The 18,452-nt window shown below is 51.5% G+C and overlaps 1 protein-coding gene across 2 annotated transcripts in view; it reads right to left on the bottom strand.

Moving 5' to 3' along the window:
• Positions 1–18,452, bottom strand: part of LRIG1 (leucine rich repeats and immunoglobulin like domains 1) — a 106,985-nt gene that overhangs the window by 9,213 nt on the left and 79,320 nt on the right. For both annotated transcript variants that reach the window (XM_087825102.1, XM_087825101.1), the window contains 5 exons: positions 17,151–17,294; positions 14,869–14,949; positions 9,018–9,089; positions 8,181–8,252; positions 4,499–4,662 (listed from right to left, as the gene is read on the bottom strand). In XM_087825102.1, coding sequence (XP_087681228.1) covers positions 4,499–4,662; positions 8,181–8,252; positions 9,018–9,089; positions 14,869–14,949; positions 17,151–17,294 — 533 coding nt within the window. The remainder of the gene's footprint in view (positions 1–4,498; positions 4,663–8,180; positions 8,253–9,017; positions 9,090–14,868; positions 14,950–17,150; positions 17,295–18,452) is intronic.

Genomic DNA, 18,452 nt, shown 5'->3' on the forward strand with positions numbered 1-18,452 from the left:
CATCTCCATTCTATGAGGCAGATATTTTACCTGTTAACAAACCAGACAAAAACATCACCAAAAAAGAAAACTATAGACCTTTACAAGGGAAAATTCAAAAAATCCTCGACGAATATACTAGCAAAACAAATCCCACAACATATAAAAAGAACAATACAGCATGAACAAGCTGGATTTATCCCAGGAATACAAGGTTGGTTTAGCATCCACAAATCAATGTATTACATCATATCAATAAAATAAAGGGAAAACCCACCTGATTACAGGTGCCAAAAAAAAAAAAAAAAGCATCTGACAAAATCCAACACCCTCTTATGATAAAAGCCCTGAACAAATTAGAAAAGAAGGGGAATTCCACAACTTGGTAAAGGTCATCTACGAAAAAATCCACAGCTAACATCAGACTTAACGGTGAAAGACTGAATGTTTTCCCCCTAAGATCAGAAAAAAAGAGAGGGATGTCTACCCTCACCACTTCTATTCAGTAATGAACTGGAGGCTCGAGCCTGGGCAATTAGGCAAGAAAAGTAAGTAGAAGACATCCGGATTGGAAAGGAAGAAGTAAAACTATCTTTTTGCAAATGACAAGATGATCACATATAAAGAAAAGCCTAAGGAATTTACTGAAAAACTATTAGAACTAATAAATGATTTCAACACAGTTGCAGGATACAAGATCAACATATAAAACTCAACTGCATTTCCGTGCACTAGCAATGAAACTTTAAAAATGAAATTAAGAATGCCATTTAAAACAGCTCCAAAAAGAATTTTTAAAATGTGTACAATGAAAACCACAAAACATCACTGAAGGAAATTACAGAAGAGCTAGAAAAAAAGAAAAAGACATCCCATTTTCATGGATTGGGAAGACAATATTAATACAGCAATACTCCCTAACTTAATGTACAGGTTCAATGTAATCCCTATTCCAAAATTCCAATTGTGTTGATTGCAGAGACTGACAAGCTGATATAAAACTTTATAGGGAAATGCAAGGGAACCACAAGAGTCAAAACATTCTTCAAAAAGAACAAAATTGGAGGCCTGTGTAGCAGCTAAAATCATAAAACTGTTAGAAGAAAAGGTTTAAATCTTTGTGACCTTGTTTTAAGCAATAGTTTCTTAGATATGACATCAAAAGTAGAAATGACAAAAGAAAAAAAAGAGAAACTGGACTTCTTCAAAATTTAAAACTTTTGTGCCTCAACCATCAAAAAATGAAAAATAATGCACAGCCCAACCAGTGTGGCTCAGTGGTGGAACATCAACCTATGATCCGGGTTTTGGGCTTGATCCCCAGTAGGGGGCGTGTAGGAGGCAGCCAATCAATGACTCTCATCATTGATGTTTCTCTCTCTTCCTCCCTCCCTCTCCCTTCCTCTCACTGAAATCAATATATATTTTTTAAATGCACAGATTGGGATAAAATATTGGCAAATCGTATATCTGATGAGTGTCTAGAATCTCTAATATATGAAGAACTTTACAACTCAATAAAAAGACAAATGGCCCAATTAAAACATGAGCAAAGAATCCGAACAGCCACTATTCCAAAGCAGATTATATATATACATGTGTCCAATAAGCATATGAAAACATGATCAACATCATTAGGGAAATGCAAATCAAAACCACAATAAGCCCTGGCCAGTGTGGCTCAGTTGGTTGGAGTGTTGACTTGTATACCAAAAGGTGGTGGGTTCAACTCCCAGGCAGGGCACATACTCAGGTTGTGGGCATGATCCCCTGGTCTCAGTGTGTGCGGGAGGCAACTGATGTTTCCCTCACACATCTATGTTTCTCTCCCCCACTTCCTCTCTCTAAAATCAATGAAAAACATACTCTCAACTGAGAATTTTTTTAAAAATAGTGCCAAAAAAACCCCACAAAAAAATAAAACACACAATGAGGATATACTTCATATCAACTAGTGTAGATTCAACAAAAAAGCAACAAATGTTGACAAGGATGGGAGAAATCAAAATCCTCATACATTGTTGGTGGCTGTGTAAAATGATACAGCCACTTTGGAAAACAGTTGGCAGTTCCTCAGATAGTTAAACATAGAGTTACCATATGACCCAGTAATTCAACTCCTAGTACCCAAGAGAATTCACACAAACCTTGGACACAAACATTCACAGCAGCGTTACTGAGAATACCAAAAAGAGTAACCTAAATTTAATCCATTATTGACAATGGATAAATAAAATGCATATCCATACAATGAAGTATTATTTAGCGAATAAAGTACTGATACATGCTAAAAAATTATGCTAAATGAAAAAAAACAGTCACAAAAGACCACATATTGTAGGACTCATAGAGACACAAAGCAGAGAAGTGGCCGTGGGGCCTGGGGCCAGTGTAGCACAGGGAGTGATGCCAGTGGGGGTGGGGTTTGTTTTTGGGGTGACAAAAATCTTTTAAAATTAGATAGTAGTGAGGTTTACACAACTTTTCAATGTTCTAAAAACCACTAAATTGTACACTTTAAGGGGTGACTTTTATGGTATATAAGTTACATTTCTTTTAAAAAGCAGCTTTATTGAAATAGAATTCACCTGTTTAAAGTATACAATTCCATAGTTTTTAGTATACTCACAAATGTGCCACTGTCATCACAGTTCATTTTTAAAAAATTTTCACCTCAAAAAGAACCCCTTACCTGTTGGCTACCATCCCTTCTCCCGTCATCCCTCCCAGCCCTAAGCAACCCCTCATCTGCTTTCTAGCTCTGTAGGTTTCCCTGGTTCATGTGACTGCAATCCTGCAATATGTGGTCTTCTGTGAGGCTTACCTGTTGCATGACTGACTCCCTCTTTTATGGCCTAATGACACTCCACCGTATGGCTGCACACATTTGTGGGCACTGGGTTACTTCCATAAGAAATGTTGCTATGAACATTCGTGCACAGGTTTTTAAGTGGACATATATTTTCAGTTCTTTTGAGTAGATACCTAAGAGTAGAATTGCTGTTTGTTTGTGAAACTAACAGACTGTTTTCCAAAGCGGCTGCACTGTTTTACATCCACCTCAGTGCAGGAGGGTCAGACTGCCACCATCTTCATGGCACTCAGTATCTGAACTTTGAGTCTAGCTATCCATGGTGTGAAGTGCTTATGTATCAGTTTTATAAAAAGCAATGGGAGACTCCCACAGAGCTTCACCCGTCAATCTCCGCCAGTGTTTTCATGGTTCCCTTCCACACCTGATGACTGCTTGGGTGGGAGCCCAAGTGGGGTAAGAGGTGCTACAATCCAGGATATGCCAGGGCCACAGGCTGGAGGCTGCATAGGACATGTCAAAAGTCCTGCCTTGGCTCATCCAAAGGAAAAGACCATGCCCCACAACAGGAGAGAGGGAGCTAGGGGAAGAACACTCAATCTGAGAGCTCTGCGAACAATTCCAGTGGCCAAGGACCAGGTACTGACAGGCAATGGATTGCACAGCCACCTGTCCTAGGGAATGGGGGTGACCTGCACCCACTCCTACACGGAAGTTCCCGGGTCACTGATCAGTAAGAAAAGCTGCCACCACACTGACTGTTTTTAAGGCCTTTTGCTGGACTGATCAGGAGCAGGGTGGGCAAGCCTGCTCTCAGGTGGTGGTACGAGAAGGAGGCCCTTGTACCTTGACTTTGACAGGCACACTGGCTCTGGCTACGCCCAAAAAGTAGGACCAAGAAGTGGGCCACAGGGCCCCCATATCGCTCAGGGCGCACCTGGTCAGGATCATCAGAGCAGGGACCAGACAGCTCGGGGCAGCCCGGAGGAGGGGGGCAGCAGGACTCACCCGTCCACAGTTCCACGCTGGCCTGGGAATCCCACCCTCGCTCCTGCTCAGAGCACAAACCAGGAACAACTCCAAGTCTGTCATCTCTGATCACGTCTCTCTGACCACGAGGCTGCATCATTCCTGTCTGAGCTAGTGCGCTGGAGGCCAACCACCCTGGGGCAAAAGGTGGCAGGAGCTACGTTCCAACAATCAGGGGAAAAAAGAATTTCAAGCCACAAGTGCAGACTCCAGTGGTTTGAGAAACAGCGAGAGGGCAAGTCAGCATTAAGGAATTATTTTTACTACAGCAACTGTTCTCCTGAGACTGGTTCTTCCTGTGTTTAACCTTTTACTCTTGGGGCTGGAAAGAAACACATTAAAACCCCAGCCTCATACACTGAGCAAATTCACAGCTAAACCCAGGCACCAGAGCCCTCTTGAAACAACACTAACTATCTTCCTGTAACTGATTATTCTGATTTGTAATTGAACCACCCCATGCTCCCTTCTGATTAAATGCATGGACTCTAAGAACCACATAACGAGGCGACTGTGCAGTAAATACTATGTGTGGTTTCGGTGGGAAATAAGCTGCATCCAGCAGCTGACTGGTAACCACAGGCTGGGGTTTAACTCTGTCACAGGAATCACTCCCACAATGAGGAGCTCCTCCTGGCTCACCACCCTGCATGGGAAAAGTCACAAAGACAGTCTTACCACACACAAAACTCTCTGGCGGCACAGAGAAGATGCTCAGGCCCTTCAGTGCTTCCGGGTGGGCGCAGGTGGCTGTCACAGAGGCCTGCAGCGTCCTGCCCAGCAGCCACGGGGGCAGCCACTTGAGCTGGCAGTCACACAGGAAGCTCTCACTGCTGATGTGGCTGTTAAGAAAAACAAGGGGCATTTGAGGTGTGGCTGGCAGAAGAAATATTCTCTCAGGACACACAACGACCTGTCACTCTGATCAGCTTCTGCCATTCATGCCAGCAGGCGCAACAGGGACGACTCCTCTCCCAGCTCTTCAGGAAGGACGCGTGATCTACCTGGAAATTCGGATGTGACACAGCTCCTGGCTCCGAAGGCCGGGTGGACCCACGACTGCATCTCTAACACGCTCCTAGGTGCTGCTGACATGCTCGCCTAAGGACCACATAGAGTAGCACCAGCCCGAGCTCCCACCTGCTCTAGGATGGCCACACTCTGCTGGAACCCGGGACCCTGCTCACTGCTCCCGGCGAGAGAGGGGCAGCCCTCTCCTGGTAAACTACTCGGCGCCTCTAGCTGTGACCTGAGACGTGGACCTCAATTCTGAAACCCGCTCTGAGGAGGCTCTATTGCTACCTATTCAGCAAAGCGTATTTTCCTGTGCAAGCCCGGCCGCCGGCTTCGCACTGGTGCATCTCTGCACCCGCACCGCAGGGGGCAGCTCCGCTCCCTACACTGGGTTAGTTCACTGCCACTGCCGGGCCATGAGAATGCGCAGCCTTGGTTTAGTGAGGCTCCAACCAAAACATAGAATATTTTCTTTTTCATTTCTCAGCAACGAAAGATCAGTTTTTTAAACAGAAATCGGAATCGCCATCTCAGAGGACATTCCTTCCCGAGGAGTCACTTGACAAGCCAACCACAGGGTCGAACTACCCTGTTCCTGGGAGGCCCTGAGCCCACAGCAAGGATAGGACCAAGGGGACACACAGGCCTCCTTATCATAAACCGTCTCCAGGACACGGGTCCCCAGAAATTCCAAGAGTCACGTGGGCAACATTATGGCGACAGCTTGCTTCCAGCCACTGTTTCCCTCAGACATCACAAAGAGCAACCATGGGACAGTTCCCGTGTTTCCTTCTGTTTTGCTCCAGCCTTCTAATGAGCAGAGCTGGTCGACCAGTGAAAGCAGGGGAAGGAGGCTGAGGGCCGAGGGCCCCGGGCTGGCTAAGTTGCACCTCTCTTCCCACCTGCTCCCTGTCCTCCCAGATCAGCGAGCGAGGCATCTTAGCTGATTCAACTTATTTTGGGAAGTACTTTTTTGAAGACTGAGTAATTGTTCCCAAAGCCATTGTAAGTGGGATGTTTGCCCAGGTGAGACTTTGAAATCAACATTAGATTTTGTATCTGAACTCGGTGGGCTGGTGGATCTGTGCTCAGAGACGTCAGGGCTGCTCGCTGCCGAGTCTCTGCGGGCGCAGCGGCTCACGGTGCGGAGGCCACGGCGAGGCTGCGCAGCGCCTGGGGGGCTTCCCCGGACGCGCTGTGTGCAGAGAGGAGACTGCCACCTGGACCTCTCCCTGCCAGGAGCGCCATAGCTCCCTGCAAGAGGGCATTTGGTCTGACTGCCCCTTTCTGTGTAGTCAGCAGGACAGCCTGTCTAGAGATGACCCTGGGCCTTCACCGTGAGATGCTCGCACTCAGTGGGGGACAGGGACAGATTCCATTTGAGACACAGGAACAGGTTGGGGAAAACAAATCTGGCGTTTGTCCTTGATCAGAAACGTGTATGGAAAGGGTCGAGCCTTGTACCACACACTCAGTGTATCCGCTGGCCCAAGCCCGAGGATTGCCTTCTTCCTCCAGTGAAGCCCACCTCAGCAGGACCCAGACCTCAGAAGCCACGGGCATTCAGGGTGGAGAGAGCTTTCCTACAGAATGAGAACCAACGGGACAGACGGAGAGGAAAGGGAGCCAGACAGTGAGGATTCTGACCGTCGACTTCCCATCCACACACACAGGGCTGTAAGGACCAAGTCTGGGTGGAGAGACTGAACCAGGACATTGCCAGGGATCCCGAGGCTCTGCAGACTCCATTCCTACCGCACCAGCTAAAGGCGCAGCCTTGCCAGCGCCCTTGGCTGCTGCCAGCCACCCCGATGCTCTGCTGGCTTCCATGGTGCATGTCACGATTCCAGCTCAAAGTGTGTTTCTCATCATGGCTGTGGAAACTTACCCGGAGGATGACTCAGCGCACAGCACAACCTGCCTGACCCGACGGGCAAAGAAAAGGACCCAGTGGGACTAGCCGTGTCTCCCACCCGAAAGCCGGACCAGGGCCAGCCACAGCTGGGCACACGCAGTGACCGATGGGAACCCAGGCGGAGGGCCAAGGCCGGGCCCCAGGACTACGCATGGGGGTGAGGACGGGTGTCCAGCACCTGGAAGGGTCCAGTTAATCCCAACTAGAAAACGGCCTCAGGAAACTGGAATTTTTAGGCCAAAAGGAAATCTTGTCTCCCTGTCCTTCCCTTTCTCTCAAAATGTCCCCTTCCCATTTAATCAGATATTTTTAACATTATATTCGAAAAGTTTCAGAAACAGAAAGGTTGAAAGAAACAGATTTTACAGTAAATGCCTGGCGACCTGTGCTCCATCACATGTCTGTCCATATATCCCCTCCTACAGACTCTGCACTCAGACTGTGACCCCCTAAACCAGAGCGTCCACTTGATGGACTGGAGCCTCACAGCAAAGCCAAGTCACGCCCAAGAGGACTGTCCCCAGGGGCCTGATCCTGCTGTGTTTCCAACTGCAGGACTGTACCCCTACTTCTCCACTCCCACCCCCACCCTGCAGTCTAGGGCCCACCTGGAGTGGCCTCAGGAAAGAGGTCAGGGGGCAAAGATAGTCATCCTTCAGCATCGTGCTTTGAAGCCCTTGTGAAAACCAAAAGCCACACTTCAGGGCACGAACATTATGGCCAGAACGTGCTGGCTGCAGATCAGGTTTATGTAGGAAGGAGAAAGGAGCTCAGACACCGAGACCAGTTCCTCTGCCAGACTAAGACACAGGTAAACTCTGCTAACCCTTGTCACCAAGGGCCTACGATGACAGTCTACAGAGGCGGCACCACCCTATGAACTCCAGGGGCCCTGGAAACAGACATGGCTATCCCATCTCACTTCCCATAGTCGCCTCTGCCCTGCCCACTACCCAAGTTCTTTACAGAAGCCCCTTGTGACACAGGCCTTCACTTAAGCAAACCCAAAGGATGATACTTGCCCCTGACCTAAGTAACGATGGCTGGACACCTAGAATCCACTCACATTACTCAGAGCAGCAGGTGGTCACCCAGAGCCTGGGCCCCTCTCTTCTGTACCATGGCCTCGCCTTGTCACTTACACATCATTTACGGTTGCTTCCTGCTACAACCAGACCTGCTTGTGAAGACAGAGACCCCATGGCACACAGAGCTGAAAATATCCAGAATGTGGCCCTTTGAGAAAAAGTGTGCTTACCCCTGATCCAGAATAAGCCCCCACAGGGAATTCTTTAGAAAGACAATTTAACTTACATACAAAAATAAGTGGTCACAACTATTACATAAGGTGAGGCACAATCCAAACAAGGTGTTTCTTACTCTGAAATTCTCTACGCATGTTAGGCAGGCCTCGGGACGGCAGATACTTACAGCTCTTTCAGATTCTTCATCTTCACAAAGGCGTCAAACTGGACAGACCTGATAGCATTCCCGGCAAGGTTCCTGCAAAAGAGCCATCGTTACTGATGCAAGGACATGGGGCACCCTCAGTCAGCCCATGTCTGAGCCAAGAGGCTCAGGGGTTTTCAGGACAGCCTCGTTTTGCAGCGAGCTGCAAGTACCAGCCAGACCCATGTCCTGCCCTGAGTTGACTGTAAGTGGCTGTCATTTCACAGATGTTGACACCAGCCCTTGGAATAACTCTGGAACAAAGCCAGCCTTAGGGGAGCACCGAAGCCAGGTTAGGGCCTGCCCAATAAGTCAACAGGCAAAGTTTTCCCAAAAGAAGTCAAACTGCACTCAAGGACAAAATAAATGAAGAACCAACTACTAGAGTCATCGCCTCAGAACAGCCCCACAAGGAGAGAACCTCCTGGGAAGCCCAGCCAGGGCTCAGCACAGTTAGGCAGCTCTAGTGGAGGTGCCAGGCTGGAGCCAGGACAAAGCACCTTCAGGAAGTGGGAAGGAGACCACGGGCCCGTGGAGGAGCCGGTGCAGGGGTGAGGCAGGGCAGGAAGAGGGGGGGGATTTACCCAAACACCAACTGCATTAACTAGGAGTTCACAGACTGGCCCTATGTAGCGTAACTGTTCCTGGCATAGGCAAAATAAAGGCCAAAGTTGAAGCTGACTTATAATGAGAAGGAAACAGCTGGTGTTTCCAAATTGCCTGTTTCTCAGTTTACAAAGATGTGATTAAATTGCTAGCAGACTCCCCACAGCTGCATTTGGCAGCCTGGGGTCAGGGAAGGTCTGGAGAGATACTCACAGGTGCTCCAGGCTGTCCAGCCCCGAGAAGGCTCTCTTAGCCACGGACTTGATCTTGTTTCCAAACAGGGTTCTGCAGATTCCAAACATCCGGGAGGGGGGGGCGAAGGGGACAGACCAGGGAGGACCGGGAGAAAGAGAACACACAATTAGAGCATTGCTATCTGATAAGTTTGTCCAGGGAGAGCAGGTGGAAATCTGACCTGCGCTGGGCTGACAGGTCTGGAGAACACAGCGTGCCCCCCCTTCTGAAATGAATACTTTTATTTTTATTAGAGTTTGACAGTGATGACAGGCTGGATTGCATCACCACCTTCCCTAAAAAGGCCCCTTGCGAGGTTCAGTTGAAGTCCCCTGGTCCAGCCCGGGCTCTTACCAAGGACCACCCAAGGGTGGGGACTGAGGTTCAGCCATGGCCTTGGAGGAGACAGGAAGCAGAATCAGCGAAGGACATGGAAGTTCCAGAACCAAAGCTACTCCCACTTCTGCAAACTGCATTCTGGGAAAAAGCTTCCCAAAGGAGGCAGGAAGGGGCAGCAAAGTGGTTCATCGGGATGGTGCCTCGCTCTTCGCACCTGAGGTTTCACCACAGTGAGCTGGGACCCCACCTGCAAAAAGGCCCCCAGGGCCTGCAGCCACAGTGCTCTGGCCTCTGTAGCAAGAATCCAGGTTGTCAAGGATGCCAGTGGATCCAGGCTCAGTGAGTCTCAGATACACATGCTCTCAAAGGCCAGCCTCCTGCTGCCCACCGCCTGGGAGGGGCTCCTGCTGCCAGGCAATTCCCATCCCAACCTTAGCAGTAACTGCTGAGTTTTCTTAGGAACCAAAATCTGACACAGCCCCTCCCTGCCCTCTAAACACAAGGAAGAAAGGCTGGGTAGAGCAAAGGAAAGTTTGTTTCCTGATGGGGGAGGGGCAGCACCTAGAACATGAGGGACTTTGGGAATGAAAAGAGTCAAGGTTTCCGTTTCCCCTCATTACCAGGTACCCTGATGACAGCCCACCAAGGTCCCTCTACCACCTGTCAGCACAGGAAGCTGTCTGCCAGCGAGCACCAAAGGCAGTGCTGACAGGTGGCTACGTGGGCTCCTCAAACCTGAGCACGCCAGGGTAACCTCCAGGGCTTGTTAGCAACGGGGCTGCTGGGAGTCAACTCCTGGAAATCCCAGACCTGACAACCTGGGAGGACGATCCTAGGCGGCAGGCAGCAGGTTAGGGCAGAAACCCTGGGGAGAAAGCAGGCTGGTCCAGCCCATCATGCAGGGGGAGTGGTCTTCATCCAGGCTCCAGAGAATCAAGAGAAAGATCTCAACTAGGCCAGCCCCACCAGCCCCACCTTCAGACCTACGTTAAGCTTGGGACCCACAAGAAAAAACAGCAAACGCCAGACCTCCGTGAAAGGACAAAGGAAGAAAAACACAGCCTTGAAGAAATCCAAAGACTGCAGGGCAGCCCCTTTGGACTCAGCTTCAACCTCAAAGGGCCCTGGGGTGGGCCTTGGCAGATGCCAGGATGTTGCCTTCAGGAGACGGGATGCACGTGGACTGAGCCAGGCAGTGCCCATAGCACCAGGAGCACAGAGGAGCCGCCTCAGCCTGCTCCCTGAGCACGTGAGCCCCCGGATCCCCTTCTGAGGGGCTGCCCAATGCCCCCGTCATCAGGAACAAACTCTCCTTGGGCCTCTATTTAAGCTGCCCCACTGACAACTGAGTTCAGGCTTCAGACAAAGCCAGCTCTGTTTCCTGCCGCCAGAGGTGAAGGGGGGCACAGAGGCCAAAGACCCCTTTGCCTCCTCTTTCTCTTGGAGGCAGTCAGCATGGATGTGAAAACAACCCCATCCTGAAAGACTTTCCACAACCTCTTACAATCCACAGCCTTTATTTTAGAACAAATAAACCAAGCACACAGATCCCAATGGCCAGCTAACTAGCCTCCCCCCCACCCCAGTCAGGCAGTAAAGGCCCTCTAGGCACTAAACCCCAGGCTCGGCTGCACTGTGACCTCGCCCCGCCTCGTCCCCCCTCGCCTCACTCAGCTCCAGCCCAGACACTGCGCACTCAAGGTCCCAGTAAATGTTTGAACTGTAGTGAAATCTCCCGTAAACTAGATCCAGGAAAAAGCTGTGCTTTATTTCATCCATTAAATATTAGTCACACTGACCTCTTTTACAATAAGGGCAGGCTGTTATTTCTAATAGTGACAATAGCAATAAAACAAATTCTCAATGATGGAGGCACTAATCACCCTGCTGGTGGGTGAAAACAGGCCCTACATTCTCAGCAAACACCGGGGGTGGGGGCTGGGCTCGGCTAACAGACGGTGACGGCTCTGCCACAGCCTGCTGCGGAGGAAGAGCTGGACGGCAGGCCAGGAGGATGTCCATGCCCCGTCCTATGTGGTTGTGGGCACTAGACTTGGCTCCACCTGATCCAAGGCTCCTAGAGAAGGGACATCTGGCCAGATCTCCCTGTACCACTGACTCAGGGCAGAGAGTCATCCTAGGAAGTCACCCATGAAATCCTCTCATGCATCTTCTGGCCAACCTAAGGGTCCCAGAGGTATTTTTTTTTTTTTTTAAATCAATGGAAGATATTTTTTTCATTGCTTTTCAGAGAGTGGAAGAGACAGAGAAGGGGGAAGAGAGAGGGAGGGAGGGAGGGAGGGGCGGACGAATGTGAGAAAGACACATTGATTGGTTGTCTCCCACATGCGCCCCAACTGGGGTCGGGGATGAAGCCTGCAACCGAGGTACATGCCCTTGGCTGAAATCGAAGCCAGGGCCCTTCAGTCCGAGGGCTGCCACTCTAACCACTGAACCACGCCAGCCAGGGCAGTCTTTGGGCTCTTACTAAAGCAATCCTGACCCTGGGGGAAAGTGCTGAGGTGGTGCCTGCATTGACTGGGAGCGGCTCCTCCCCCACCCGTCCACCACGGATACCACTCTGTGAAGACCGAGGGCCATCTCCCCACCGCAACGCAGGGACAGCACCTACCTGCCCACTCCACACCGAAGGAATCAGGAGGCTTGGCTCCATAATCCAATGTAGCATATCGTCCCCCAAAACTCCCCTTCATACATGCCACCCATGTACTTTCTGAGGAGTGGCACGGAGAGCGCCGGAGCCGTGGGCAGGCACCCGCATCATCCACCGCGCACCGGCAGCTGAAGGCTCCACTGGGGCCCTTGTCTGTGCTCCAAAAATTCCCCACTGAGGCCCCAGGAGGCTCCACAAACATTCACAAAGGGGGCCGTGGGGCTGGCAAGTATAATAATTGCAGGCAAACAAGGGAGAAGGAACTCTAGGAACATCCTCCCCTCGGCAGGGGCCCCAGTCCAAAGAACTCTGGCTATGCAGCAGCTGCAGACAGCAGGGGCAGGGCCACATCACCTGAGCGCAGGAATGGAAGCGTTTAGGGCTCTGCTGCTCACTGCTCCTTTCTTGGGAAGCACTTTAATCTGAGCCTGGCCTCTGCGTGTAGGAAGGACCCCAGGTCCTCGAGTAACTGAGTGAAGGCCACACAGTTCTCCCTCCCTGTGCTGAGGAAGACCCCTGAACACCATCCTCAGGTGCTTCAGTGGTGAACCCAGGCCAGGTCCAAAGGACTCGACACTGACCGCAGCCCACATGGGACAGAGCCCTCTGGGCCACACGCTCCCCACTTCTAACAGGCCCCAACAGACTGTCACCAAGGCACTCAGATGGGGCAATGTGATGTGGCGGCCACGTCTCCCAGCCACAGCACGCCACAGCACTCCCAGGCAGTGCTACGAGGAGGCTGGGTGGGGAAGAGATCAAAGCACGCCTTCCTTCCCCCTCCCTCCCTCCAACAATGTTTACCAAACCTTCCATTCGCCATGAACAGTGGCTTTTAACCAGAGCTGTGCACCAGGTCACAGGACAGCATCTACTTTCCTTTCTGTTTAACGTGGGAGATTTTACACCTTCACAGACAGAGAGCCACGTGTCCCACAGGCCCCATACAGCGGAACCCCACCCCAACTAGGCCAGTCTTATTTCCTCTCTGCCTCTGCCTGCTTCCCACTCCCTAGCCCCGCCAGACGACCGGGAATCCAAAACGGAGGCATCACCTTTTTTTTTTTTTTAAATCCAAGAAGAGGATTCTGCTGCTGTTTTTGGCAATATAATCACAATACCATCCCATGTAAGTAACTGACTGCATATATTTAATTACATGGAGAAATTACCGTTATTGTCCCAATTTCCCCCAATTACATGCCTCTCTCTGGTTTTTTTGAAGCAGGTATAAAGCCTCCAGCCCCAAGGTTTTGATGAGTGGGGCTGGGTGGGGGAGGCTGGAGACACTGTGTCTTAACAAGTTCCTGAGTCTCAAAGGCAGCTCAGTGTAGAACCCACTGCTTTGGGGAGCCCTCATCAAAAAGCATAGTGCAAGTGAGGAACACGGGCTCGTGCTAACTCCCTGGGACTTTAGATAGAACTGTGGGGCCTAGTCCAGCAGGAGGAAGTATAAAAACACTGGGAAGCAACAGCAGGAAATCAGGAAGGTTTACACAGAGCCAGGGCCTGGGAGCACCAGCCACACCCTGAGGGCAAGAAAAGCCTCCTGGAAGCCATGACACCAACAACAGCTTCAGGTTACCGGAGGAATATGCCCTGCAAAGGACCCAATGGCACCACCCACTGTCCCCTCCCTTACCTGAGGCCTGCCCAGGTGTTCTCAGCCCAGCTGCCAAATTCCCAGCTTGAACCTCTGCCCCACCCCGTGCTGTCTTGGGTAAAGGGGCCCGGAGGTGAGGAGGAGGAGGGAGCATTTTTTGGGAAGCAAAAGAAGCCTGGAGGGCATTTTCGACATGCTGTCAGGATACAGGGCATTCAAGAAGAGATAGTCTTCAGAGAGCCCAAAAGCTGCTCCTTACTTGGAACTCTGAGTCCAGAGGTATGAAAAGCCCACTTTTCAAAACAAATCAGAAACACTAACTGCAAACTCCTCCCACAGGCTTTCCCAGAGCCCCCACTGCTGCTTACAAATGTTTACTTCACCCTCTACCCACTCGCTGTCAGGGATAAGGAGCGGCGACTGTCTTCCCTGGTCTGTCCTCTGCCAGACCCTCCCTCGGACAGACTGAGGGACGGTGCTAAGGGCTCCATCCCCACTCCTGCATGCTGCCTGAGCAGCACCTGAGACAGTGCTGGCGAGATGCAGAGAAAAGTGGGAGAGGGAGAGACGACCCAGGCTCCGGGGCCACGCAGGCAAATCCTGACCCTGCCACCTACCAGTTGTGTGGTCGTGGGCAAAATTCCTTCAGTTCTGTTTCCTCAACTATGAAAAGGCTGCATTAACAGCCTGCCCTCACGACACTGTTAAATATAACACACACGTGCCTCACAGAACTGGCAAATCCCAGGAACTCAGAACAAAACACCAGACACCTTGAATGAAAAACAACTACTACGTTACCCTTGCTATATGATTGCTTCTGTTTAAAATTATGATCGACAACAAAAATAATGATCGAAGACTCAAAATCTTCGAGACATTTCACACAATTTCTAGAAACTGAGCAAGAGGGCAAGACTCCTTTGTGCAAAGAACAACAAAAAACTTGGCTGTTTTCACATCAGCTATAAAATCAGTGGGAAAGAAGCTCTGACAGACACCAGGTCTAAAGAAACAAATACATAGGGCAGTCATGAGACCACCGGCCAGAGAGAAGCTGGCAGTATGTCTCCCGCTCTTACTCAGGCTTTTCTTCCCAAACAAGAGATAAATGCCAGCCTGTTCTCCTCTGGCTGGGCCCAGAACAAAGGAGCATGAGGGAGCCAAGAACTGTCTTCACACAGAGATCCCAGAACTTCAAATGCAATACTCACAGCTTACTGAGGCCGTCGAGCCCTGTGAAAGCACCACTGGTGTCTTCTATTGTGCCTGAAATCTCGTTATGGTCCAGATCCCTGGGGAGAAGACAGAAAGGCAGCTCACCACCCTGTCCTCAGCTCATTCTTCAACAAGTGGGAGGACAGTCACCCAAATGCCACCACGAAGCTGAAAGGTGCCCACCTGCGACACAGTCAAGAGAAGCCAGGCTGCTTGAGCCACGGGGAGCCCAGGTTTGCACCCCTTGTGGGGCGGCCTGGCTTCCTCAGCCTCCCCACAGATGGGACACACACCTGAGCAAGCAGCTCCCCACCTCATCTGCTGCTCCCCAGTTGGCTGAGGCGAAGGCCCAGGGAGAGGAGGGTGTGCAGACGGCACACGGAAGCCAGTTTGTGTTCTACCCAAAGAGCAGACATCTGGCCGCTGGCATGAGAATCAGCCCAAAAGGTGACGTAAGGTTCCCACCTGCTCTCACACCAACCTGAGCCCCCTTTCCTTTCATCTTAATTCTTACCCAGGAACAGGCTTATTGATTTTGAGAGAGAGGAGAAGGGAGAGAGAGAGAAAGAGAGAGAGAGACATCGATGTGAGAGAGAACATGGATTGGCTGTATTCCGTATGTGCCCCGACTGGGGATCGAACCCACAATCTTTCGGTGTATAGGACGATGCTCCACCAACTGAGCAACCTGGCCAGGGCAGGCAAAGCCCCTTCCTGGATCTGACTAAAGGGCACACAGAGGAAAGGGATCGCAACAAAAGAGACCCAGGCACAGGGCCCTTGAGGGGCACCTCCATGCTGGCAAGAGTGGGTTCTAGCCCAGAGCCCCCATCTTCTCACAGGGCCTGCACAGGCCCTGACTCTGAGCCAGGAATGACATCTGGGTGCTGAGTCAGACTTGTGATCCATTTGCCAGGAAGAAGGGGTGAGGCCAACATCTCAGCCCGGCTCCCCCAACAATGCAAATCATAAGGCCATGATTCCTCTTGTTCCTCCGGCTCCCAAAGGCAGGTCATAGCGCCAGGCGAGAAGGCCCACCTGGCGACCGGCCTCCATCTGCCACAGAGCTGGCTCTCCAACTCTCCACCAGGTTGTCAGTACCTCCCCCCTCCTCTGGCAAGCTCCTGTCGACATGGGCCAGGCCCAGAAAGGGGGCTGCCTTGGCACCCAGAGCCTTCAGAAGGATCCGACGGCGCCAGTAGGGGGGAACTCTGACCACAAAGTGAAAAGCTTGCTCTGACCTTTATTTTACAGCAGGAAGCTCAAAGAGGCAAGACTGTGGCTAGAAGGGGTCTCTCTCAGTGGGTCCCCCTATTATCTACATGCTGAGAACTGGGGCCCCGGCAGGGGCTGCACTTTGTGTGCTTGTCTCCAGATCCCAGCCCTAGCTGCCAAAGCTTTGCTCAGCCTGAATGTCCCAGCCTCGTTATTCAAGCCTCGCAGGCTGGAAGGCTGACCTTAGTTTGAATAGCCTGGCGACCAGCTCTTTCACACTCCCCAACAACGGCTCAGCATTGCAGGTCCCCTCCCTCACCAGGTGCAAGTGCCAAGGCCTTCCTCCCTCTGACATGGGAACAGGCTCCCTCTCTGCAGTGAGGCCCTGCTGGAAGGAGGCCTCAGAACCCACCACCACCATGGAAACCATACCCCCTCCTTGAGGACTCTATGCCAACAATTGCCTGAAAGTTCTCTGAAGCCAACAACTGAAAAGTTTTAAGTCCCAGAAAAGCATCCCGTGGCAACTTCTGGCAACTCCACCTAGTTAGAAGCTTAGAGGGAAATGACATTATCACCTCCATTTAGTTAAATGACCCCTCCTGAGGCTCCAGGAAAAACACAGGACCCCCTAATTCCCTCTCTTGAAAACGGGCCTCCTGGACACAGGGTCCCCATGAGATGAGCCTCAGCATTCCCTTGGCCCAGACAGAGAGCATACAGGACTTAAAGATGGGAGTGGCAGAGGAAAGACTCAGATGCAGGGGAGGAACCTCAGTGCCCCGCATCCCACATGCGACATGGGAATCAGAGCTCATCAGCCACAGTGTTTCTGAGCCAACATCACTCGACAGGCACCACCCAGGGGGACTAAGGGGCACTTTTCTGCTCAGCTGGGTGTTTTTCAGTTGATTATGAGAAAGTGTGAGACTGCACGCGTAACAGATCAGTTCTGGATCCAATCCTGACTGGCAGCCAGGGGAAAGGGAACTCAGCTGCCTGGCTTATGCAGCCCTCCCAGTGGGAACCCCTCATCCCACCCACCCCACAGTGAGGGACGCACAAGACGCGCAGGTTTCTGAGTCCCTTGAAGGCGCCCTCTGCAATGTGGCTGATGGAGTTGTGGCTGAGGCGCAGGATGCTCAAGCTGCTGAGGTCAGCCAGGCTCTCCTCGTCCAGCCGGGTGAGGTTGTTGAAGGACAGAATCCTGAGGAAGGAAAAGAGAATGCATGTCACTACCAGGCTGCTTGGGGCTGCCCTCTCCTCTCCCGAACATCAGGCCACGGCAGCCAGGTCTCAGTGGGCAGGAACGCACACACAAGAATCCCGAGGGCAGAGTGGCCAGGCAGTTGGAAACCCATCAGGGCCTGACACTCAGACAGCTAGATTCCTGGGATGTTCGTGGAGGTCACGGAGACCAGAAGTATGGTACGTTGAGGACTACATAAAGGTCATGCAATTCAAGAACGCTCAAGGCTCCCCCCCTCATGCTGGTGTCCATGGCCATCCTGATCCAGACTAGGAAAGACTTTTCTCAGCAGGGGCCTGAGACTCCAGCTCAGACAAGCGCCCCAGTGCGCTCACAGGGAGCAGGGGGCCTGGTCAGGCTCTCTACGTCGGCCAGCAGAGGGCACCACTGGCCACCACCTGGACCAAGCCCTCCTCACAAAACTTCCTCCTTACCTGGGCACCACCCTCAAGCACCAGTCTCCTGTCCAGACCTCTAGGGTGACCGCCCCCCTCCACTGTAAGCAGGACACCTTCCCTCAGTGCCAGAATCAAACTGTCCTTCCTCTTAGCACACTTCCTGCCCCTCACACAGCCCTGCCTCGGTTGGTTACTTAGCATGTTAAGTCATCAATCATTGAAAAATGGGAAATTTGGTCTGGGGCAGAAATATGGAAAATAAATTCAGAGAAGATTAATGAGTTCTTAAAGGCAGCAGGGAGTAACATTCTTTCCCTCCTGCAGAAGTCAGTCATGGTGTCTGTCAATCACAAAGACCTGGCAGATCAAAACTACATCCTCACGTGCGGTTAAAGAACTCAGCTTAAAGGAAGGGTGGGAACAAGCTGGAAAGCAGTCCCAAACTTGGCTCCGAGGTTACCTGGCTGCTGGGCAAACTGCTCAGCTGGTGAGGGCACTGCTGCCTCCTCCCCCCTCCCAAGGGCCAAGACTGCAGCCTCACGCTATCCACAGCCTTTCACTACCGCTCAGCCCAGGGCTAGTGCCCCTCCAGCAATGCAGAGGCTGCCCTTCACCTTAGCAGTTGGGCTGGCTCAAGTCTGGGGGACTTAGAAGACCCCTCCTGCTTCCCTGGCTCTCAGATCTGAGTGACAGGAGGCCGTGGGTCCTGAAGTTCCAG

The sequence above is a fragment of the Miniopterus natalensis genome, chromosome 15 (assembly GCF_054644295.1).
Source record: "Miniopterus natalensis isolate mMinNat1 chromosome 15, mMinNat1.hap1, whole genome shotgun sequence".
In the NCBI taxonomy this organism is placed as follows: Eukaryota; Metazoa; Chordata; class Mammalia; order Chiroptera; family Miniopteridae; genus Miniopterus; species Miniopterus natalensis.